Genomic DNA, 26,232 nt, shown 5'->3' with positions numbered 1-26,232 from the left:
TAGTCTCCAATTTAAGATTCTCATCATGGTTATATTGAGATAATGCTGCCTCTGCTCACAGAGATTCTCATTTTCAGGTAAATTTGATAATTGGGAGAAATGTTTCTCTATGTCTGTCACAGAGATGCTGTGAATATTAGCCAAGAAATCATTTTAAACTATTTTTAATGTAATTTAGATATTAATCCTCCACAACAACAGTGACCTTCCATGACGTGAAAAAATTAGGAATCTTTTCATCCCAGCACACCTTGTGGCTGGATTTTGAGTAAACTTTGAAAGAATTTTGAAATTCCCAATGTATCTGATTTTTATGCAAATGTGACATGTGGAGATTTATAGTTAATTTGTAGATGACTGTCTTTATTATACAATAATTCATTCAGCTAACTAGTGAATATTTTAGCACACTTAAAATATTTTCTTTTCCTGAAAACCAGAAGATAGAAAACTTTGATGTAACTTGAGTGACTTATTTTCAAAATGTTGTTGTAAGTTAAGTAATTTGTTTTATGAAAATATCTACCAGAAACTGTAGTTCTTTGATTAGGGTTGAGCACCTAGATAATCACTGCTATTCTCCTTCATAAACAAGGACAGAATTTCTAATCAAAGATCAGTTGCTATTCTCCTTCAGTAGGGTATGTTCTCTAAGCTATGTCTTTATATTTTTTTCTCTGGTAGCCATAGATTGCTACTGAGTCAATCATGTTTTCTCAGTACTCTCATGATCAATGGGCAGACAGGTCGACAGAGGCTGGGGTTGCAAGCTGTCACCATCAAACAGAGCAAATTAACCTGCAGTGTGATGCAGTGAAATGAACTTTATACTAGGAGTCTAGAGACCCAGGTTCTAGTCCCAACTCTGCCACTAAACTCTGTGACCTTGGACAAATCATAAACTCCCTGGGTCCATAAAAAGAAATCATTTGAATGATCCCTAGGGGCCCTTGCTCTAAAATACAGCTCTGCTCAGTGAAACCAAATGCTTTTGACTCACCCTATGTCTTGTCCAGTTAAACCACGGTGTTTATACTGGGAAAAATTATTTTTATTTCAGTTCCGAGTTCATATAATCTTTCTCATCTCCAAAGCAGCAATTCTCAGCAGTGAAAAGAGGGGACTGGAAGAGCTCACTCCTTTGGAGGGATGATTAAAACTCTACCCAAGATTCCGAGATTCCTCCCCTACTTAATTTTCACTGTGATGGTCCGTAAGGAACCACTGTCCTATTCCTGGGGTGGTAGGGGGGGCGGTGGGGAGCATTGAGTGGAAAACAGGTTTAAGAACTACTGTTCTAAGATAGTAGCCAAACTTTCAAGCTTTATGTTGCTCTTCACACCTACTGTTGCTTCTCATTGGTGTTTAAGTTCAAGAGCACATAGCTGCCTGCTGTGTTCTAGAAGTTATAACCTCTGGACTCATGTCTTTCACAGGACCAATGTGGTTGTTTGCTTTTCCCTCCCCCCTGGTTAACTCCGTTGATTTTTGGATCCTTCAAATCATGAGAAGAGTGCTAGCAGTCCGTTTAATTTTCCCAGATAGGTGATTAACCAAAAATTAACCTAGCAGCAATGATAAAACCCACTGAGTCATTATGCAGTTTTTGCCTTTCATAGATCATAAACATCCCAATTGAGGATAATTTACTATCCCTGGGAAATCTAAATCTATAAAATAATATTTCAGAGATAAATATAAAACCCGATTTTATAGGCAGAATCCTTCTCTTTTCCTCTGATTAACTCTGTCTCTTTATAAAGAAAATCAGACCTGTTCTTCAAGCAGAGAGACTTCTGACTCTCAAACTGCTGTCAGTGAAGCCTCTGGATACATGTCAGTGTGCAAGGGAGATTTTGAGCCACAGAGTCATCTGTGAACCATTTTTTGGAGCATTGCTCAGATATTTGATTAAAAAAGTATTTAGTTAGAAGCTTTTGTCATCTGCACCCAGAACCAAAATTGTCCGAGCATCAAGCCCCATCTTGTCCCATTTCTCATTCTTTTTTTTTCCTGAAAGACTAGGAAGGGGAGCCATGTAACGTGTAGTGGCTGACTGGGGAAATCGTAGCTTGGCATAACTGGGAAGTCCGGTTGGATTAGCTGCTATTGCTTGGAGAGGAGATGACACTCCCACCACCAACTGGTGTGATCTCTAGAGTAGTGATAGGCAAACAGCTTTCTTTATTCAGCCTGTGATGTAAGAATGGTTTTAAAACATTGTCAGCAACAAAGAAAACTATATGGCAGAGATGTATGTGGCCTGCAAAGCCTAAAGTATTTACTCTCTAGCCCTTTGCAGAAACAGTTTCTCCAGCACCTGCTCTGGAAAGAGTTCTCTCTGATGCTTCAGCCTATGACTTTGAAAAATAAGTTAGTTGTCTTGCTGAGGGATTGTTGTGAATCTCATATACACACACACAGAAACATCAAAATTAAATTGACTTTTTACCACAGTTCCTAAACCTGCCACAGTGTGCAGTCCCATTAAACAACAATAATGAAAATTCTAAATGTGGTTCATTTATTTAATTTGCATTCTTAAAGTATAAAATGTTTAAATTCTCTTTTCATCTAGAGATATAGGTTAGTGGTTAGAACAGGAAGTTTATGAAGTATGAACTTAAACCCAGTAAAAATTCATAAGCATATGTGGGAAAATTTAACCTGAAATCATGGAAAATTATGACATACTTGGCACTTCCCTGAGACACTGCATGAAGAGGAATGAATTCAAAACAAGATGGAGTAGAGAGCAGAAAATCCTAAGACACCATTGGGCTTTATTTAAAGTGAGTTTTATTGTGGAGATGTAAGTGAGTATAAACTTTGATATCACTTATGTGTGAGAAACCTGTATGCAGTAATTACATGAAACCTTCACTCTTGAAATTTCCTTTAAAAACCAATCATGTAAATCTTGAAGTCTACCAGCAGTGATACAGTGACTAGCACTAGCAAAGAATGATTTTCTCAAAGCTACTTGTGAGATCAATTTTGGAAACGCTTGGAAAGGGAAACTCAAGTAATGGTGAAATTTTGCTGATGCTCCCGGTGAAGGTATGGTTGACTGTCTTCAGAAAGAAGCACGTTAACAAGGATGTTCTTTTATAAGACCATCCTGTGATGCACCTCATCATGTTCAGAAATCAAGCATGAACCTCTGAGGGACTCTAGTCTGCATGAGTGCTTACCTTACAGACTAAAGAAGCCCAAATGTTATTGATTGACCTCTTGATAGGTGGTTCTATATTTGTTTATTTTTGGTAGCACTGTTACTGAGGTATAATTCATATACCATATAATTTAATCATTTATCATAAACAATTCAGTGGTTTTTAATATATGCACAGCTTTGGACAGCTATGACCAAAACCAATTTTGCTATGAAAACTCCTAGGAAATCACTAATCTACTTTCTGTCTCTATAGACTGGTTTATCCTGGACATTTCTTATAAATAGAACTATGCAGTGTGTGGTTTTCTGTGTCTGGCTCCTTTCCCTTGGCATAATGTTTTCAGGGTTCATCCATATTGTAGCAAGAATCAGTACTTCTTTCCTTTTTGTAGCTGAGTAATATTCCATTGTTTGGTGATACCACCGTTTGTTTATCTGTTCATGAATTCACAGACATGTGGGTTGTTACCACCTTTTGGCTATTAGGAATAATGCTACTATGAATATTTGTATGCAAATTCTATGTGGACATATGTTTCCCATTTTTTTGAGTATACACCTAGGAAAAAATTGCTGGGTTAAATGGTCACTCTATGTTTAAGATTGTGAGAAACTGCCAAAATATTTTCCAAAGTGGTTGTACCATTTTACATTCCCACCAGCAGTGTATGAAGGTTCTAATTCTTTATGTCTTCACCAACACTTGGTTTTTTTTTTTATTATAACTGTCAAGTGGGTCTGAATTGGCACCTCACTGCAGCTTTGATTTGCATTTCTCTGTTGACCATCTTTTTTAGGGGCATATTGGCCATTTGTCTGTTTCTTTAGAGAAATGTCCATTAACATACTTCCCCTATATTTTAATTGGGCGGATCTTTGATCTTTATATGTAGGTACTTAATATGTATCTATTGAACTGACTAGATAAAAGAATGACTGAATTACTATATGCAATTTTAAAGCCAAATCCCTTTTCTGATGGAATACTGATGTTGATGAGAGCAGACAGCAGGCTTGTCTTGGTAACATTTTTCACCCAGTGCCAGAAGACTCTGACAGCCTGACACGGTTAGGAGTTCAAAAACTGCTTGTTGAGTGAATGAATGTTTGGTTGCAACATGTTTCACTATAAAAACAAATAACTGAAGAAATTATCAATAATGTACATGATTATCAACTGGAAAATATGTACAAACATGTGCATAGATGGTGTTATTTCCAGCACCTGCAAACAAGGGCACAGATCCAGTGGGCTCATTGGGATGTACTAGCAGCCCCTGCCTGATTCACATGGAACAGTTGGCCTATGCTTCCTCCATGTCTTGTTCTCAGTGTTTCTTCCCATCAGTGATGTGAATATTCAGTTTGTTTGCTTTAAAAAGGGAAGTATATATTGTACATACATATATTAAGTATATGTTATACAAGCTTTAAAGAGGGCTGCTACCTGAATTACTCTTTCTTTCTGGAAAGATTAAATAGTAGGAAGTCCTGACAGAGTAAAAACAACCCACAACTTAATAATGTGAATGAATTTACCATTCAGCTTAATAAAGAGTGTCCACCCGAGTGGCTTGTTTTGCAGATCTCTTTCAAGCTTAGACACTTAATCAAAAACTGTGAAGGTTTTTGTTGCAAATATAAGACCATTACAGTGGAAACAAAATTTGAGAGTTGACTGAAGACAGTAGATCATGAATTAATCAATCTTTTGAGATTTTTAGCTACAGTAACCAAAAGTTTAGTGATTGAGTAATTTAATATTTAAAGCTTTAATGATTTAAGAACACTATTATTTCTTCTATAATCTTTACATGCTAAAGTTTGTTTCATAAAAATTTCCTTAACCAGAGTGGCCAGCAGATGAGAGGCATTTTCTTATGACAACACAAGAGATTAAATCTCAGAATAAGATACAATCATGAATCATCCACCGATAGCAACCTAAAATATTGCCACATTGCAGCATTCTGAGTGTCTCTCCTCAAGTTCAACAAATTTTTTTGCAAATATTGTGACATTTTACTAAAAAGGAACATTGCCTGAATGCTGAACTTGTTATATAGTATCTTTCTTTTGAATTTATCCAGTTTTCTAAAATTGATAAATTTAGTGAAATAACATCCCACCTGTAAGTCAGAGAGATGAGTAGTAACTTTTTTCCTCATAGTTATTTAAAATACTATATTTAAATTAGAAGTCATACGGGCTTTGGATATAACATTCTCTCACCATTATAATGGTGCCTCTGTCATTAAAATACTTTATACACTGAATAGGGAGGAATCCAGAATGTTTGTCAGTATTTCATACAAAAAGGGGAACTAAGAAGACACTCCCTGCCTCAGCCACACTTTCAGGCTTCTTACCTGAATTTTCACTCCTGCACAGTGCAGGCCACTTTGACCGAAGAGTTTGGGAAATTCCAGTATTTGTGGGTTTTGTTTGATGCCTCAGTTTTAAAGCCCCCTCTTTACTAGATACAGCAGATTCTTGGCAATGAAAAGACCACATAATAGGCTGGAATTTTTTAGTAAAATTAACAAAGTGACTACAAAAAGAATTTTCAGAGTGAAGGGTAAAGAGAACCCAGTAGAGGTGCTGATACGACCAAGGATTTGCAACAGCTGGAAGCATTACCATCTCTAGGCCTGAAGGGGTTACTGGGTCCTGTGAGTGGAGCTGCAGAAGGGACCAGCCCAAACCCAGAATATAGCCACAGAAGGACAAAGCCTCCAGACCACGGTGCTGAGGCAGGGAAGATCTGCCTCGGCATTTCTCTCCTGCCATCTCTTGCTGTGCTTTCACTGGCCAAGCCCATCTAGACCCCAAGGGCAACACAGCCCAGGTAATGAAGACCTTAGAAGCTGGACCCCAGCATCTGAAGTAAAGAAAAATCAGGCCCTCCTCTCAGGGAGAGGCTGCATTCATTCTGAGTTTCACATGCAGTTACAGAAACCACTTCCACTTAGCTTAAGCAGAACAGAGATGGTGTTACAAGGCTGCAGAGTCATGGCAACTGAGGTGAAATGCAGCCAGCCTTCAAGGAAGATGGGACTTGGAAGTCTAATAAGCCTCTTCCGTCTGAATACGGGTTTAATTATTCTTCCTTAGGAGACAAAGATATATTTCTCTGCTGCTCGGTTCATCAGGACAGAGTAACTTCAACACTGGATTATAGGTCACTATTCCAGCTCCCTTTCCTCTTGGTCCCAATTCCAAATCCCAGAAATGGTGACTGATTGGAACAGCTTGGATAAAGTGCCTACTCCTTGTTTCTGGGGGTAGGGGAACAGAGGTACAAAACAGGCCTGGTTGTTGCAAGCACACCCCTGTGCGAGATCGAGCTAGGAAGAACTCTGCCCATGCATTCCACATGGGAGACTTCTTAAACTTTGCTTTTGAGTCAGTGCCAAAAGTATTGGAAAGAGATTTTAAGTATATATGTATTTCTAACATACATATACATATATTTTAAATATACATATACACACACACAGCTATACATAAACACATAATTTTTGCTTAAAGAAAAGCAATGTTGAATATAAGGTTAATCACAGAAAGTATAATAATAAAAGCTAACATTGTTATTATAGGTCCTTCATATGATTTACTGTATTTATTATAGTGATACCATGAGGTAAATACCACTATTGTCATCACTTTACATATGAGGAAATTTAATCATATAGAGGTTTAGTAGATAAATTTGTATTCTTCCTATGCTTTAGGAAAACCAAGAGTAGCTGAAAATTTCTGAATCACCTGGTCTTATGGCCTAGATACATTATCAGAATGCAGGAATAAAATGGCACCTTAATATCAATTATGGCTCATGGGAATCTCCTGAATGTTTGTATTATGGCCTCTTTAGGTATATCAGGATTGGAGATAAAGAATGTGAATTTAACAAGAACTTTCGCCTTATCCTTCACACAAAACTGGCAAATCCTCACTACAGGCCAGAATTGCAAGCTCAAACAACCCTCCTCAATTTCACCGTCACGGAAGATGGTCTAGAAGCCCAGCTGCTGGCAGAGGTGGTCAGTATTGAGAGGCCAGATTTGGAGAAAATTAAGGTAAAAATTATGAAATCACCCATGAACACTTATTCAGTACCTGCTTTGCACAAATTATAGTACTAGACATAATAGTGTAAGATACGAGTCCTGCCCTCCAGAAGCTTGCACTCTGAGAAAAAATGAGGACATATGTGAGCAGTTAACAATTTGAGTGTACTCCTAATAAAGGAGGTAGCTAAGGTTGTCCCACAGCAGAAGGACTAACTAGCTCTAGGTCATGTTTGATGCAGGTGCCTAGGACAAGCGAAGAGTCGTATCAGTCGTGGGAAGCAGAGGTGGAGAGCAGGCACATGCCCTGGTTTGCTGGATGATAAGAGGCCAATTCAGTCAGGTCAAAAAAATGAAAACAAGGAGTAGTGGAATAGGTTGGAAAAATTAAGCTATAAGCTGGTTATGACCAGCATTTAAAGGAAGATGTATAGCTTTAAGTACATTGATTAAGAAAAATATACTGAAAATAATTGAACTTAGTGTTGAATACAGAAAACAAGAAAACGGCGCAAGCCTAAACATGTAGAAAGAAGGCACTTGTGGAGTTGAAGAGTTGTAGCAGAGGCTGTATGGCCTGCAAAGCTAAAAATATTTCCTATCTGGCCCTTTATGGAGAAGGATTGCTGCTCCTGATATTCAATGCTATAAATGATACTCTAAGCACTGCTTTTGCTGCATCTCACAAATTTTGTTAAGTTGTACTTTCATTTTTATTTATTTCAAAATATTTTTAATTTCTCTTGATACTTTTTTGTTTGACTCATGTATTACTAAATATGTGTGGTTTAATATCCAAATATTTTGGGATTTTTCCAGCTACCTTTCTTTTATTGATTCCTTATTTAATTCTATTTTGGTCTGAGAGCATACTCTGTATTTCAATTCTTTAAAACTTTTTCAGGTAGGTTTCATGGCCCAGAATTTGGTCTATCTTGTGAGTTTTCTAAGTGAGCTTAAAAAATAGATGTGTATTCTGCTGTTATTAGATGAAGCAGTCCATAAATGTCAATTACATTGAATTGATTGATGGTGCTGTTTGGTTTAGCTATATCATAACTGACTTTCTGCTTGCTAGCTCTATTATGAAAACAGGAGTTTAGAATTTTCCAGAAATAATAATAGATTTGTCTTCTTCTTGTGGTTCTGTCAATTTCTGCCTCATGTGTTTTGACACTCTGTTGTTAGATACATTAAAGAATGTCATGTTTTCTTGGATAATTGACCTCTTCATCATTACGTAATGCTCCTTTTTTCTCCTAATATCTTTCCTTTTTCTGATGTCTGCTTTGTCTAAAACTAATATAGCTACTCTTTCTTTTGATAAGTGTTAGCGTGGTATCTCTTTCTCCATCCCTCTACCTTTAATCCTTTAATTTGTGTCATTACATTTAAAGTTGATTTCTTGTAGACAATGGAAAGCTGTATCTTTTTTATCCACTGTATTGGTCTCTGTCTTTTAATTGATGTGTTCAGACAGCTCACATTCAAAGAGATTACTGACATAGTTGGATTAATATCTCCCATGTTTGTCATTGTTTTATGTACTGTACTTGTTCCTCCCCCACACCCAGTGCCTTTTTTGTCTTTTGTTTTATTTCTGCCCTCTCTGGTTTTAACTGAGCATTTTATATGATTCCGGTACCTGTGGTCTCTTAGCATATAAATTACATGTTTTTTTATTTTAGTGGTTTCCTTAGCATTTGCTATATACATTTACAACTAATCTGTCTGCTTTCCAATAACACTATACTGCCTCATGAGTAGTGCAAGTACCTTTTAACAGAGTATTCTCATTTCCTCCCTCCCATCCCTTATAAAATTGTCATTAATTTCATTTATCCATAGTTACAGTACATTGTTATGTGTATTATTTTGAACAGTTATCTCAAGAGTAAGAAAATAAAATATTTTACTTTCATTTATTCCTTCTCTGACTTTCTTCCCTTATATAGACCCTAGTTTCTGACCTGTATTGTTTTCCTTCTCTGTCCTTATTTTTTTAGTACTTCTTATAAGATAGATCTGTTAGTGACAAAATCCCTCATTTTATGTTTGTCTGAAAAAAGCCTTTTTCTCCACATTTGAAGGATAATATGGCAGGATACAGAATTCTAAAGTGATGGGTTTTTCATTCAATATTTTAAATACTTTCTTGCATTGTTTCTGAAGAGAAGTTCCATGTAATTCTTACCCTTTTTCCTCTACAGGTGAGGTGTTTTTGTTTCCTGTGGTTTCTTTCAAGATTTTTTTCTTTTTCCTTGGTTCCTTCAATTTGAATGTGATATGCCTAGGTGTAGAGTTTTTATTTATTCTGCTTAGTATGCTGTGAGTCCCTTGGATCTGTGATTTGGTGAATGTCACTCATTTTGAAAAATTCTTATGTCCAATAGTTCTTTTTCTCAAGAATTCCCATTATGTGTTTGTTCTACTTTTTGTAATTTGTCTCACAGTTCTTGGATATTCTTTTCCTTTTTTTTTGCATTCTTTTTCTCTTTTCTTTTCAGTTTGAAAAGTTTCTATTGACATATCTTCAAGTTCAGTGATTCTTCCCTTGACTGTGTCCTTCCTTTGACTGTGTGAGCCCATCAGAGGCATTCTTCATTTCTGTTAGTGTTTTTCACTTCTAGCATTTCCTTCTGAGTCTTTCTTAGAGTTTCCGTCTTTCTACTTAAATTACCTATGTGGTCTTGCATGTTGTACTTTTTCTGTTAGTGCCCTTAGCATATAAATCATAGTTATTTTTAATTTCACAGTCTGATAATTCCAAAATATCTTCCTTACTTGAGTCTTCTGAGATTTGCTTTATCTCTTCAGACCATGATTCTTGCCTCTTAGCATTCCTAGTACTTTTTTGTTAAATGCCATGTTTTAGATAATTTGAACTGAGGTAATTAGAGCTTTAGTGTGAGGTTTTATGTTTCTATGGCCAGGAGTTAGGCTGTGTTTAATGTTGACAGTAGCTGTTGGTGTCATAGGCTTCAATTTCCTCTAACGTCCTTGTTTTTGTCCCCTGTGTCTTTGGATCATCCTAGAAGGTCCTTCTTAAACAGGGTCTGTATCTTGAAGCTCTCTCACTTTCAATCCACTGTCATGCTAGAGTCTGTTGATATGGTGGTGAGGTATTATAGATGGGAAGCCTTCTATGATCTTATGATTAAATCTCAGGGTTTTCTAGTTGGCCTGTCAATGGCCTTCAACCTTCAGGAGAGTTTGTTACCATTTATTTTTATCTCTCCTATGTGAGAAAGGAAGTCTACAGCAGGCTTAGTTGTGTAGTCACTCTTCCCTCTAGGTCAGGTAAGGCTCTGATAAAGTAATTACTCTAGAAAACAGGTGTTTATTAAGAGAACTGAAAGGTCTTGACATATTTTAAATGCTTTTTCCCCTGGACTTATTTCAAAATGGTTGCTTTTCCCTTTTCCCTACCCTAAGCAGGAGTAGATTTTTTTTACCTTCACTATGAGAACCTGGTGAGTCTCCTAGAGGTAAGTTCACAAAAGTATAAAGAGCCCCCTAAGACCGCCTCCAGCAATTAGCCCAGTATTATTTACATGTTCTCCATAAGTTGCGATTATCTGTGTTCACTCATCTCTCCAGTTTTTGGAGTAGCAGTTTGCCCGGTTACCTGGGTTCTCTCTGGTGGCTGTTAAAAGAGTTGATTTGATTTTTTTCCTGTTGTGAGGATGGAAATGACTTCCAATTCTTTAGCCAAGCAGAAACTAGAATTTCTTCCTATGGAATAGATTCTTCCTATAGGTTCATGATGTTAAATTATTATGACAAATGTTCATACTCTAGACCCTGGAGTGTAACCAGATCTTAACATGCTTTCTGAATTTTTAAAAATCATGATGAGTATGGTTTTTATGCTGTGTTTTCTTATATAGGATTCCATGAACTTGATGATTAAGAAACTGGTAATTTAACCACCATTTTCATACTTTTCTTGGTTTGTGTTAGCTGGTCTTGACAAAGCACCAAAATGACTTTAAGATAGAGCTGAAGTATTTGGAGGATGACCTCCTTCTGCTCCTTTCTGCGGCAGAAGGGAGCTTTCTGGATGACACCAAACTGGTAGAGAGACTGGAGATGACAAAGGCAACGGCAGCAGAGATAGAGCGCAAGGTAGGGCGAGGCCAAGGACACCTGAGGGTCTGGATGCGCCCTTTGAATGGAGTGGCTGGAGTGAATGTATAAACAAACTTTGTGATTCCTCTAAGTGGACTTGTGTAATTCAGGTCCTTTAATAAACTGACCTTTAAAAACTGGACTGTGTGGGGTTCTAATGAAGATAGTTTGAACTTGTGCTTCCCCTAATTCAACGAGATCCAGTTGTTCAAAGCAGACTGTGTCAGGCTAGTATTTTTTTCTGAGTGACCAAATTCGAAGAAAATTGGGGCCTGCTGATTTATATAGTCTGAAATCTAAAAACGCTTAGTATCCAGCCCTGACAAACTGACATCCTACAGTCTCACCACAGGTTTCTTAGTCTGTTGTATGTTTAGAGAAATACTTAGAGCTGAAGTTGTGTTTACAGTCCTTCAGTGGTGGGATACTGAGCAAAAGATGGTCTCCTGCTGTACTCAAATGCATTATTCACCCTGGAAAATGACATTTCCTAAAAGCCAGTAAAAATTTTCATCGAGTAAACATCCTGCTGAACATACAACAGTATGGCCTATGCTTGGTGTGCACTTTGGACTTTTACAAGTGATCATTAACCCTCAAGATTCCATTTCTTCAAAATGAAAGGAACCTTTCTTTGCTTTGGGATATTCTCATTACTAAGTAATCTATTAATTACCCAGCCAAGGCTGTGTCACCACACATCCAATATATTTGTCTTAATTTAGGCAAGGAAATGGAATCCCGAATTACTCTATCCTTTTAAGTAAGTGAATTCTAGGTGGCTTCTAAGATGGTAAAGATTAGAGCAATTAAGTAAATTAGGTCTTAGCTTTGAAGTTAACTTCTAATTGTCTCTTAAAAAGTCTCTTCCTATCTTCTTAATGTATCACCATGTAGGGACTTCCCTCTCTTCTTACATTTCTTTATTTCTTTTTATACACCAATATGATGAATCAAGTGTATTAAAATGGTTGTAAAAAACACCACATCTTATAAAGCTATAGGACCGGCAGTAGTCCTAGATAAAAGAAACAGATATATGAGCCTTGAATAAAAATGAGTATGTTGGTTGATGGAGGTTTTTTTTTTTTAATTCTCTCTCTGACCATACCCAGAGGCTAATATATAAAGATAAACTAAATGGAAATATATGAGCATATGGATGATCTGGTGCAAAGTCAGAATTAGACAGTCATGAGAGTCATCATATAACAGCTTTTTAGTAAGCATGGCTGTTGGATGTATTATTGACCTTGGTTTCTTTTGTATACCTTGTTGACTAATAAAGTTATTGGCATTGAACTGACCCAGCAGACTTTTAAGAGCTATCCCTGGGAGGTGATATAGCTGGGTTATTAACCCCTGAAAGAGAGAGGGGAGTCAGGAAGGTGACATTACTCAGAACAAATTCTGTAAAACCAAAAACATGTTTGCTTATTCTTTAACCATAAAACAACTAGAGCTATGTCCATTGTCACTGAAAACTCAGTTTATGAAAAAAACTATTTAAAAATATAAATTAAATAATTTTTGTAAAGCTCAAGCACGTAGATGCCATACATGTTATCTGTTTTTATACTAATAATTTCTCATTTCAGGTATGTCCCTTTTATCATTTGGATAAGAATAGAGATTATGAAGAGTAACTTATTTATATTGTTTGATCTCACCATAGGTAATTGAAGCTAAAGAAAATGAAAGAAAAATCAATGAGGCTCGAGAATGTTACAGACCAGTGGCAGCAAGAGCATCTCTTCTTTATTTTGTTATTAATGACCTCAGAAAAATCAACCCCATCTATCAATTCTCTTTGAAGGTAATACTGAATAGGGTAAGAAGAAATTTTAACTTCTTGAGTCAGATTTGCTCCTGGAAGTCTAGAGTTTATTTTTAAGCAATCAGTGCACCCAGTAAGGAGTCATGAAGATCTAAAAAAAACAACCAAAACCTCCTCATTCTCTCAGTAACTCTCATATGTAATTTTCAATAAGGCTTTGATATAAACTATGTAACATCATAACACATATATTTTTGTTCTTAAACAGAGTCTTAATGAGTTTATTATATGTAAGGGAATTTTCTCTTACTTTCTTTGTGAAAATGTAAGTGTCTTATAAAGAGATTTCCCATATTGGAGTAGAGGAAGAAAAAGAACAACTGTTTATTAAGCTACTATTACATGCAAATCATTTTCATACTTTGTTTCATTCTTATGTCTGAAACATCTCAATAAGGTATATTATTTTATCCCTATTTTTTAAAAAAACTAATATTTTCTGATTTTTAAATAAATTACTCAGGAATTCACATTTCATAAGTGTAAGAACCAGGATTTGAATCTGTGACTGCTTGATTCCAAAGCACATGCTCTTTACTTTTCACCTTTCTGCCTGTGGGCAATGTTTATTCACTCATCCTGTCAGTTTTTAAACAAATAGTTATTGATATCAATCTTTGTGCCAAATACTCTGTGGTCACTGAGTATATAGTTTTGAAAAACAATTATGAGAGTGAAGATATATATATTGTGTGTGTGTGTGTGTGTGTGTGTGTGTGTGTGTGTGTGTGTGTGTAAAAGTGATAAATACAATGACAGAGAATTATAGCAGTGGAGGAGCTGTTTTCCTGGAGACTCAGGTAAGGCTCTCAGATGGTGACCTGATAGCTGATTCCCAAAGGATAAATAGGATTGAGCCATGTAACGAGTGTTTGGAGAAAACAAGGATGTGTGAGGCATGAAAAAGTTTGGGATTCTAGATAGTGAATAAATCGATGTGGTTGTGGGGGGAGACAGCAAGACACATGTATAGAAAGGTGGGAGGTCTAGATGGGCAATGCTGGGGATTTCAGATTATGGTCTGTGGGCAAAAGGAAGCCATTGAAAGGTTTTAAGCAGTTGACCAATACGATGACAAGAGATTCAGATGGAAGTGAACAGACTTCTGATATGATCTGAAAACAGAATAATCACCTACTGGAGATGGATAAAGGAAAAGAGTCAAGAATAACTAGCAGGTTTCTATCAGTCTGGGACAAGTGTGTAAAAATTCTGAAAAGTGCAGTGTGACTGGGTTTTGGGACAGCCACAGCATACTAGGAGAATATAAAACAAAACCAGTAGTGTCAGTCCAGTATTACCAAGATACCTAAACTACTCTAAGGCATTACAAGAAAAGAACGCTACCAAGAAGCCCACCTCAAGACATTGGGTTGCAAAACCACACATAAAGAGATTGCAAATTGAATCCAACCACATGTAAAAAGCATGATGTACTAGATCCCAAGTAAAATTTACACCGGGAATACAAGTTGGTTAAACATTCAAAAATTACACAATTTAATTCTTCATATTAATAGAACAAAAGAGAAAAACCATAGGACATAGAGGAAGAACTTGACACATTTAAACATCTTGTTAAAAAAACTCTGAGCAAATTAGGAATAGATGTTAACTTCTCAGTGGGATGGAGGGCATCTGCAGAAATTGACAGCTAACATTATACTCAACGTTGAAAAGTTTAATGCTTTCCCTTAAGATCAGGAACAAGACAAGGATGCTTTCTCTCAACACTTCTATTCAACCCTGCACTCAAGGTTATAGCTAACGCAATAATACAATACAAGGCACAGAGGTTTCAAATGCAGAAAAACTGTCTTTGTTCCACAGATGTCTTGATCATGGATGTAGAAAAATTATAAGAAATCTACAAAAAAGTTACTGGGACTAAGAAGTAAGTGCAAGAATGTAGGATATAAAGTCAATATACAAAAACCATTATATTTTTATATATAGGGAGAAAAACTATAAATAAAATTAAAACAATACCATTTACAATAGCTTCTAAAACCATGAAACTCTTAGGGGTAATTGTAACAAAACAAATACAAGATCTACATACCAAAAGCTATAAAAATTGTTGAGAGAATTGAAGAAGGACTAGGTAAAAGGAGAGAGATACCATGTTTATGGTTTGAAGCAATATTATTAAGATGTCCATTCTCTCCACATTGATCTATAAATTAAATTTAGTCTCAATCAAAATACCAGAAGGCTTTTTTGTAGAAATTGGAAAGCTAATTGTAAAATTTGTGTAGAAATGCAAAGGATTTAAGATAACTAAATAATTTTGGAAAAGAACAACAACTTTGGAATATTTACAGTGCATGACTTCAAGACTTACTATAAATCTACATCAGTTGGTCCTAAAGAAAACACACAGATCAGCAGAACAGAATAGAGTCCAGAAATAGACATACAATGATTGGCCAACTGATTTTTAGCAGTGATGCCAAGATAATTCAGTGAGAAAATGATTTTTAAAACACATGGTGCTGGGACAACCAGATAGCCACATGGAATAAAATGAACCTCAACCATCATATAAAATTAATTCAAGATGAATAAGCTCACCTATAAAATTTCTAGGAAAAATGGAAATCTATGGACTTTGGGTTAGATAAAACTTGATAAATTGAACCTTATCAAATTTAGAAAATTGTGGTCTTCAAAAGACATTGTTAAGAAAATGAAAAGACAAGACATAGGATAGTAAAAACTATTTCTAATACATGTATCTATCTAACAAAGAGTTTAAATCAATATATAAAGAACTTGTGCAACTCAATAAGACACCCAATTAAAAAATACATGAAAAGTTTGAACAGACATGCCATATAATAAGACATCTGTAGTGCCCAATAAGCACATTTTAAAAATACTCAACAGTCACCAGAGAAAAGTAAAGTAAAAGCAGAATGAGATATTACTACATACTCAGTAGAATGGCTTAAGTTTTACAAGACCATCAGTAACAAGTGTTAGCACAGATATGGTCCTGCAACATTCTCATGTTGCTGGTGAGAATGCAAAAATGGTAAAACCATTTTGGAAAACAGTTTAATAGCTCCTTATAAAGTTAAACATATACTTACAAAATGATCCCCATTTTCATGCTAGGTATTTACCCAAGGGAAATTAAAACATAAAAATGTCCACACAAAAACTTGTTCATAAATTCGTAGATACCTCTTATTCATAATGGCCAATATTTGGAAACCACTCAGAGAACTAAGAAGTGAATGAATATGCAAATTCAATATATCCATGGAGTGGGCCTTACATTATAAAGGTATAAATTACTGATACAACGCGAATATATCACAGAGACACCATGTTGAGAAGCAGCAGCAAAGCACCAAGTACATACTATAAAATCCTGCAATGAATCTAAGCGGTGACAGAGAGAATTCAGTAATGGGCTGGGGCTTGTGGTGAGAACTGACTGCCAAGAGACACATGAAGGCTTCATGGGATGATGTGAATAGAAACATTCTATGCTGAAGTATATACAGTTGTCAGAACTCACTGAACTATCCCTTAAAGGGTTTATTTTATTGTATGCAAACTGAAAGTTGGTTTTAAAATTTAAATATCAAATGAGGACTTTTTTAATACCTTCTTACCAATATTTACTCTATGTAACTATTGTATGGTTTTACTTTCACTCAAATATACATAAACTGATGTGGTCTCTGGTCACTTTCCACCAGTAAAAAGAATACATGTATGTATATATATAATTTATATCTATTTATAGATGCAGATACATGTATAAATATCTACACTGCCCAGTTATTACCAAGGCATGAAATATTAATAGTGATTTTTAAAGCAAAAAGAGATAATTAAAGGGTCCCCCAAAAGCACATGGGCGGAACCACCACCAACACCAAATAATCTCTTAAGAAATGGACAAAGGACTTGAACAGATATTCCTCCAAAGAAGATATACAGACAACCAAGAAGCATATCAAAAGATGGTGAACATCATTAATCCTTAGGAAAATGCAAATCAAAACCACAATGAGATACCATTTCACACCTATTAGGACCATTGCTATTTCAAAAAAATACCGCAAAAAAAAGAAAATACATGTTGAGACAAGGATGTAGAGAAATTGGAAATTGTGCGCTGTTGGTGGGATTGTAAAATGATGCAGCTACTATAGAAAACAACATGACAGTTCCTCAAAAAATAACAATAGACCTGTCATATGATTCAGCAATCACACTTCTGGGTATATACACAACAGAATTGAAAGATGGTTTCAAAGAGACTTTTGTACACCATGTCCATAGCATCATTAGTCACAACAGACAAAAGGTGGAAGCAATTCAGATGTCCATCAGTGGATGAACAGATAATCAAAATGTGGTATGTCTGGAATATTATTTAGTCTTAAAAAGGAAGGAAATTCTGACATGTGTTACAACACGAATGAACCGACATTATGCTACATGAAACAAGCCAGTCACAATAGGAAGGAAATTCTGACGTGTGTTACAACATGAATGAAGGACATTATGCTACATGAAACAAGCCAGTCACAGTAAGACAAACCCTCTCCAACTATAGTGTGTGAGGTATCTAGAGTAGTCAGACTCATAGAAACAGAAAGTAGAGTGGTGATTGCCAGGGGCTGGGAGAAAGGGGTAATGTCCAGTTGTTGTTTAACTATTTTTTTAGTGAGTTGTTGTTTAACAATGTTTCAGTTTTGCAACGTGAAAAATTCTGGAGATTGTACAACCATGTGGATCTACTTAATACAACCAAACAATACACTTAAAAATATTGAGATAGTAAATTTGGGTTTTTTCTATTTTACCACAATTAAAAAAAATTTTAATGTACATGGGTAGAAGGAGAGAGGATGGTGCATTTCAGTTGGCTAGGGAGGAGACATGAGTAGATTTTGTGGCAGATGTTAATAATAGTAATGGCAGCAAACATTTATGAGCACTCACCACATGCCAGTAACTGTTCTAAGAGCTCATATTAGCCTCATAAAAATTCCGTCCTGTTCTCTCTCCCCATAGATAAACCTTAAAGTGTGCCCCTGTGTGTCTGGGGCTAACTAGACATCCAGGCACCAGTTTTCAGCCTTTAACAGTTATTTTAAATTCCCCAGGCCTTCAACATGCTGTTCCACAGAGCAATCGATCAGGCTGACAAGGTGGAGGACATGCAGGGGCGCATCTCCGTTCTGATGGAGAGCATCACGCACGCCATATTTCTCTACACCAGCCAGGCACTGTTTGAGAAGGACAAGCTCACCTTCCTGTCCCAGATGGCCTTTCAGGTGAGGAGCTATCTTTTGAACATATCCCCAGAACCAAAGTCCCACACCTCTGTTTATTATGTACTTTACTGCTGCTGAAGGGAGGCATAGATAGACCCCTTTTCTGGAAGCCCTTGATGACATGAGGAGAGTTTGAGTTTCCCAGAGGGAACTTGGGCACATAACCACCTTCTAGTAGGCCACCCGTGCATGGACCTGGGTGGGTATGCACTTTAAGCAGCCATATCACCTGTCACTGAAAAACAGGTGGGTGAGACATTCTCCTCTCTGTCTCAGGTCCTGTACCCAGCCTTCCATACTACCAGGGAGGTTCTTAGAGATCAGAGTTACAAATCCAGATCTGAGTGGTCCTAGGACTTTCTCAGATACCCTTTAAAAAACAGTGAATGGGTAAAAAGAGGTACAGTATCACACTACGACCTACAGTGAGACCTACTTCCCTTTAATTCTGATTTATATGGACTCCTGCAAAAGTTTTTTCCTTTTTTTTTAATTAAGGTGTCTAATAAGAAGGAAACATTGAGGACCTCATGCCTACATGAAATAATAAGCATATTGTCCTTTGATTAGTTTGCTGTATAACCTTTTTCTATCCAAATCTTGGTGAAAGGTGGATAAGTGATCTAAGTTATGTTCTCCAAAATGCTTTACTCAAAGAAGGCACATTTTATACATACCTGCTGTTAACAGTGATAAACTATCACTTCTCTTTCAATATTTTGGTATTTCTAGATTCTGTGGGATTACATAAAAGAACACATGAGTGTAGATATTTTATAATGTATGTGATAAACAGGAACAACGTATTACAAAATGAAATTTTTGTTTTTATACATATTGCTTATTTAACAGTAAAGGGCCGGGAAGGTAGTCCATATGCCATCTCACACATGCTGGCACGTCTATTTAAAACTTCCCTTGGAAGCAGTAGATAAATTATAATTTATCACAAATACTGTAGTCTCTGTAAATCAAAGATTCATATATATGTGGAAAGTTTTTTGTTTAAATAAATTGAATTAAAAAGTTAATATCTAATTAAATAAAATATTACTCTAATGCATGTTGCCATCCATAATGCATTCTGAAAGTACCTAGAATTTTAAAATAGTATAAAACCCAAACATTTTACCTGTTTAACTTTGTAAGGTGTTACAGTTTTTATGTAGAAATCAGGAGTATTTCATTTGTGCCCCTAAAAATGTTCTATAGACTTCTTATCAATTCTGTAGTCAGAATTTCTAAAATTTGTTCATGGTGTTCATTTAGTTGTATCTATGAAACAATAATTTCCAGTTTTCCTCAATATAATCTCACATATAAGAAAATATTTCATACATCTTATAGTTTGTCGGGTGTAATTTCTATACCAGGAATAACTTATAATACTAGCTCTACCTTCTTGACCAATTCAGTCCATTGCCTACTGAGGCTTTCTCAATTTGTACTGAGAAAGTTTTAAGGCAAGTTTTAAGTCAAGTTTGATCTAACGGCAGAAAACTAAATATGAAAGTGTATTTCAAATATGTTGCTAATAAATAGAGATGTTAAAATGGGAATAAACTAGCCTTGTAATTATTTGCCAAAGATTTCCAATTAAGATTTGGAGCTCATGGGCATCATGTAAGAGTTCTTATTTCACCTATAGTATCAGATATATGTCTGTACATATCAGCTGACTTGGTTCTGCCTATTCAATGTATCAATTAAACGGTGACTGCCTCCTGTTTTCATGATTTTAACGTAAACCCAACGACCCTTTTCAATTTTGTGCATGCTCAAGATTTTGTTGAGAAAGAAAGAGATAGACCCTCTTGAATTGGATTTCCTGCTTCGATTCACAGTTGAACACACTCACCTGAGTCCTGTCGACTTCCTAACAACTCAGTCGTGGAGTGCCATAAAGGTATTAGCCACATGGTTTTTCAATGTCTAAATCATATTTCAAATCTCAGTTCTCTCAAATGTAGAAGTGTAGCTTAAAAAATACAGGTGATACACATCATTTCAGTTACAGATATATGCTATAAAATGCAATGTTCTTTAATCTTCATATTACTAAGTTGATTAATTTCTTATCTGGAAGTAAAGGAACTTTTTATTTATGGGTGGAAAGGTTAATAAATATGTATCATCTGCAGAACCTTTGGTAAAGTCAAAGTATATAAATGAGTATTTTTTCAATTTACCTGAATCTAGTTTCTTTATTTTTTCTTTTTTATAATATTTCTCTAGTTTTTCCAAAGAGTTTTGTTAATTATACATCAATATAGTAGGTTTTTCTCATTATAAAAGGGTTAAGCAGAACAGTTTATACAGAAAAAAGTGGTAAGTCATCTTCAACCCCAGTTATCAATCCTTATCCTATTTTTGTGCCAGAAGACCCTGTTGTTAAGAATTTATTACCAATTTTGTAATCAAGATGTCTAAAGTTACAATTCATGATGTTTGTTTAATTGTACCTATAAAACAATAATTTCCAGTTTTTCTCTATGTAATCTCACACATAAGAAAAATCTTTCATGCATCTTGTAGCTCATTGGATGTAATTTCCATACCAGGACTAACTTATAATACTAGTTCTACCTTCTGTTTAATAATTTGGTCTGTTGTCATCTGAGACCTTTGAAATATTCATCCAGACTTAAATTCCTTAAAGATGTTCATCATATGCTAACCTTTGTCTTGCCCTTTTTTTCTAATAAGAAAACAGTTATATTCATGGAAAATAATCATTATCTCTTATTTTTGTAGCATGTTTAGATTTACTTTTAGTAGAATTTTAAATCAGATTATTTTAGAATTATAAATTCAAGTTCCACTGTTGACGAATCAGGGTCTCAGCAGAAGACAGATAACACATTCAAAGGGATGATAAAAAAATTTTAATGAAGAGTGTATTTTCATAGCGTGGAAAGAAGGATAAAGGAAGCAACCAGGTATGAGGATGGAAAAAGGAGGAAAAGGAGTGGTCACTGAAACTACTGAAAATGAAGTTAGAAAGAGAGCCAGCCTATAGGAGCTGTGGCATTTGGTAGAGGAAAATGGTGACTGCCAAACTACATCACCACAGGGAAAGAGCTGGGGAAGAACTACCCCTGCCTCTCTCTTCTACAGCCCTCCATTCTCTTGCCATTGCCTCCTATTGGCCAAACCCAATCAGGCCAGAGAATCAGGGAGCTTAGTTCAACTAATCCTTAGAGATCACCATCCTATCAAGGCAGAAAAGGGTGCAGAGTAAATCCAGAGAGGAAATGAAGATTGTACAGTACAGCTTGTTTAAATAAGTTCAATATATTCACAAGTCTCTATCTCCAATTCTAAGCTATTGAACAACCCTTTCCTACCTGTTCCCCTATTGTATTACAGGCAATAGCCCTTATGGAAGAATTCCGAGGCATAGACCGAGATGTGGAAGGATCTGCCAAACAGTGGAGAAAGTGGGCAGAATCTGAGTGTCCAGAAAAAGAGAAGTTACCACAAGAATGGAAGAAGAAAAGTTTAATACAGAAGCTGATTATTTTGAGAGCAGTGCGCCCTGACAGAATGACATATGCTCTCTGGTGGGACAGTTACTATTTTTGGAAATGCAAGTTAGCCTAGAGGAAACTTAGTCTTCAGGGCTAGGAGAATCTAGGGGAGGTTTGGAAGCCCAATTATGGTCCATATTGATGAGAAGTGATTCTGCTGGAATTTTGATATTGTAATCACTGCCACTGTTAAAATTTGCTAAACACTAGACAGTGTGCTAGTGTATAGGCAGATTCAGCACATCCTTCCTGAAAAGCTTACTTCTGAAATCAGTAGGGAAAACAGGAAACTGATGGGAATATTCTAGGAAGAGAGAGATGGATGTCAGCAGAGTTCAGAGGACAGGAACATGCATTATCCAAGTGTAATTTCCATTGTCCATATTTAGGGGTGGCATTCTGGCTTCAAAGATTTTGCATGTCAAATAAAAATGAATTCCTTTCATAGAGATACTAATAATCCTATAACTTTACAACCAATGCCATTTAAAGCAGAAACCTGTCTACATCTTGGTCCACGTGCCCTTTTTCTTTGCCCCTTTGGCTTCTACGTGGACACGTTCTGCTTTATTCACACAAGTTATGTTCTAATTTGAATTTACCAACTGAAGAGTTCTCACCTTTCTTCCCCATCATGCTCCTCTTTTTTCAGTAGTCTTCACATGCCTCTGGTTTTTTGCTTTGCTTTGTCTAGTTCTACTGATTTTCTCTCTGCAGAAGCCTCTGCCACACCCTACTTTACAAGTTAATTCTGCTTAGTAGTGCTTACTTTCTGCAAATCTGAGGCTACTGGAAAATAATCCCTGCTTAATTGAGCTTCCCTGTGTTAGAAACACCCCAAAAAGCATTTGTATATTCATGAGAAGCCCAGCAGGCTGGAAAATTGCACTGTGGCAAATCTAATGAACTGTTCATAAGTAATGGGGGATCTGGCAGGGGACTGGGGGGATACAAAGCCATATGCAGGCAGCTGATGGTACTCAGAGGGGGGTCTCAGTAGCCCCCAAAATGGGATGTAGGCTTCTGATTTTCAGAGCTGCTAAAGCAGAGGGATTTCACCGGCACTCCTGCATAAATCTAGTTAGATTCATGCTGCCATTCTCACAAAACATCCCATGTAATAAACGTGGTTCAGTTCCTTCCTGGCCCTGTGATTTAAGCTGATCCAAGTTGTGACATTTTACAAGGTCAAAAGCACTGATCATGTCTTCTGCATTGTTCCTTTTTATAGGAATTTTGTGGAGGAAAAATTGGGTGCAAAGTATGTGGAGAGGACCAGATTGGATTTAGCTAAAGCGTTTGAAGAAAGCAGCCCAGCCACCCCAATATTCTTCATCCTGTCTCCAGGGGTAGATGCCCTGAAAGACCTAGAGGTCCTTGGTGAGTGGTCAGGAGGCCTGCCCTCCCTTTCACCCAACACCCACCTGACCTTCCTTTCAGCTCTTAGTTATCTTAGTTTCTTCTTTTTTTTCATTTGTTGGAAATGGAATGTATGGAAAATGTAAGGCTAATAACACTGTAGTCTGCAGAAATGTTCAAATGAAACATTGCTCTGGTTGGCATAATGTGAGTTTCTTTTGTACTGTTTTCTACCTTTTGACTATATGAGGGCCAGAGGGCAATTTTCTCCATACTCGTGTAATCTTGTGCCCCCTGTGACTAAATAATGGTTATTAGAGCAAGTCTGTTTGATTGGGCAAGGCACTGTCGCTTTGTGCTTGCGATTACTATTCCCTGCGGCCTGCACAGAGAATACCAGGTTAATAGAGCTGTGACCTGTGGGCTGGATTCAAGCAAGGCCTCACAAGGTGAGAGGCTCCTGCATTTAGCCAATGAGCCGATCTGTTCCAAAAATGATGTGATATCTACCACATGTTGCTCCTTTTTATGAAGGAAATGCTTTGCTAGTCTTGCAAGAGTTTATAAAGCTCAGTAACAATGCTTGCCATCTATCAAAATGTCAAAAGCTTCATTACCATAAAACCAGAGGAGCTTGTTTCCACATCTTTGATAATGCTTGTGAGGAGGGAGCTGTTGGGAGCTCCAAATGCTGTTTCTTGAAATGACAGAGGTTTAGTTTGGATTCTTCAGTGACCAGAAGGTTGCAGCAGTAACCACAGGTGGACACTGGACCACAAAAGTCCACACTTCTTACCTCTCCTTGACTCAATTGCCCTCTCACCATTTTGTATTGTCCTGCAGGCAAAAAACTTGGGTTTACAATTGACTCAGGAAAATTCCACAATGTATCTTTAGGACAAGGTCAGGAGACAGTGGCAGAAATGGCCCTGGAGAAAGCTTCCAAGGAAGGACACTGGGTCTTACTCCAAGTAAGTACGGGGATGATCCTTTGACACAGTGCATGGTGATTTGCAGAGTCATAGGGGTTCTCTCAGCATTAATGACACCTTCCATAGGTGATAAGACTCTGCTGACAATGATGTTGTCATCTTTGGGGTTTTCTAGCCACTGTGCTTTAAAATTAAAAATATCAGCAGGAGCCCCATCCTTCTCCAGACTTACAGATATCTGCAACGCTCCAGTAGTGCCTGAGGACAAACAGACGTGTATAGACTGCCAACACCATTGTCCTAGAACCTCATGTTTGCATGATGCTTTAAATGGACAGAACATGTGTCCTATTCCATCTCACACAACTCTGACTGTGCCCCTAACTAGTTGCATAACATTTCCTTTGTAAGTTAAGGGGCTTAGAGTAGATAACCCCTCTATCCCTTCTGGGGTTATATGGGTCTGTGATTTTCTACCACCCAGTGTCCTCTGGGTTAGCTCCCAGGGCTGGGGATTCTAGCAAGAACCCAGTAGCCAAGGGAGCCCAGACAAGCTCTAGAGGCACCCAGGAGCCACGCTCACTCCCATGGTGAGGTCCACTAGCTACCTCAGCAGGTCTGGAAATGGCCATTTTATTTGCAGCACAGAGATCCCAAAGGGTCTCATTTATATGCCAGACTCTTTACTAGGCAATCTGCAGGATACATTTTCTCTAATCATTACAGAAAAGTGAAAGGGTAGGTGTTGTCATTCCATTATAAAGATGAGAAAAGTGAGCCTCAGAGTGGCCTGGAGAGCCTCGAGGCCACACAGCTGGAAAATGACAGAGTTGGTTCTCAACTTCAGGTCTGTTTGGCTGCAAGCAACATTCTTTCCACTAGTGCGTGCTGCCACCCTCATGCAGGGATATGAGATAGGACATCGGCCTCCTTTAGTGGCCCCAGTGTCCAAGGTCAGAACATTTGCATTTCTGGTTGAAATAAAAGTGGATTCACAGAGAAGCTGCACAGAGTCCAAGCAGAATACGACCTTCTAGGAGAGTAATACCTACTCTCTCTAAAGTTTAGATGACACTTTTAGTAAGGTGACTTGGGATGGTGTGTCCCCTTCTGAGGCTCACAGAGTCAAGTGGGTAATAGTGGAGGGTTTCTGTTTTCAGATATAGCAGTTGTTGCGCTGACAGTTGGTAGACACTGAGGTTTTCCCACCCAAGAAAGTTTTCTGACAGTTCTCATGCATCCAGAGGCTCAGACTGGAAAGCAGGTAGGAGGGATGTGGTCCTCCTCAAGAGAACATAGTATCCAAAGTAAAAGGTTTGCTATTCTTATATCTATGCTGAGCTACCAGTTGCCTGCAGAAATGTAAGTTCTAAGTTTTACTGCAAAAAAAAAAAATCTCAAAAGACTTTATTTTATGAAGAATCTGCTTTTGGATATCTACTCTATACCTTTGATTTTTGTTGTTAGTGGTAAGCCAGTAACTTAGAATGTAACTCTTTCACTATTCCTCTCCATATGCAGAATAATGAGAGGAGAGACTATCCCAGACCTTTGGCTGTCCAGTTTCCTATTATCCCTATTATCACAAAGAGAAAGAGAGCTTTGAAGAAAGAGAAAACCAACATACTGGGAACTTGCTGTATTGTTTGTAATTTATATTAAATTTTATCAGCCCAGGCATGTGATATGTATGCCCATGTTAATGAATTCTTAACCAAATTCTACAATGGTCAATTACTGTGATCAAAGAGAGCCTTTCTAGCGATATTTAGCTAGCATTTTATCAAAATCCCATAATCCAGAGAAAACCATCACAAAGATAGGTACAGACTGGCAGTTATCTACCTAGACATATACCAGATGGTTTGTAAATTAACATAATAGATTTT

At 37.0% G+C, this 26,232-nt stretch overlaps 1 protein-coding gene across 1 annotated transcript in view; it reads left to right on the top strand.

The window, feature by feature from the left end:
• DNAH11 (dynein axonemal heavy chain 11) overlaps nucleotides 1–26,232 on the top strand; it is a 337,006-nt gene that overhangs the window by 287,476 nt on the left and 23,298 nt on the right. The window contains exons 66-73 of the mRNA XM_073238711.1: nucleotides 7,056–7,260; nucleotides 11,215–11,379; nucleotides 13,058–13,198; nucleotides 18,352–18,522; nucleotides 20,306–20,428; nucleotides 21,892–22,085; nucleotides 23,284–23,432; nucleotides 24,255–24,382. Of these exons, the coding sequence (XP_073094812.1) occupies nucleotides 7,056–7,260; nucleotides 11,215–11,379; nucleotides 13,058–13,198; nucleotides 18,352–18,522; nucleotides 20,306–20,428; nucleotides 21,892–22,085; nucleotides 23,284–23,432; nucleotides 24,255–24,382 (1,276 nt within the window). The remainder of the gene's footprint in view (nucleotides 1–7,055; nucleotides 7,261–11,214; nucleotides 11,380–13,057; nucleotides 13,199–18,351; nucleotides 18,523–20,305; nucleotides 20,429–21,891; nucleotides 22,086–23,283; nucleotides 23,433–24,254; nucleotides 24,383–26,232) is intronic.

The sequence above is a fragment of the Manis javanica genome, chromosome 6 (assembly GCF_040802235.1).
Source record: "Manis javanica isolate MJ-LG chromosome 6, MJ_LKY, whole genome shotgun sequence".
NCBI lineage: Eukaryota > Metazoa > Chordata > Mammalia > Pholidota > Manidae > Manis > Manis javanica.
Note: the sequence above shows the minus strand (reverse complement) of the source record. Positions and strands in the feature narration are given on the sequence as shown.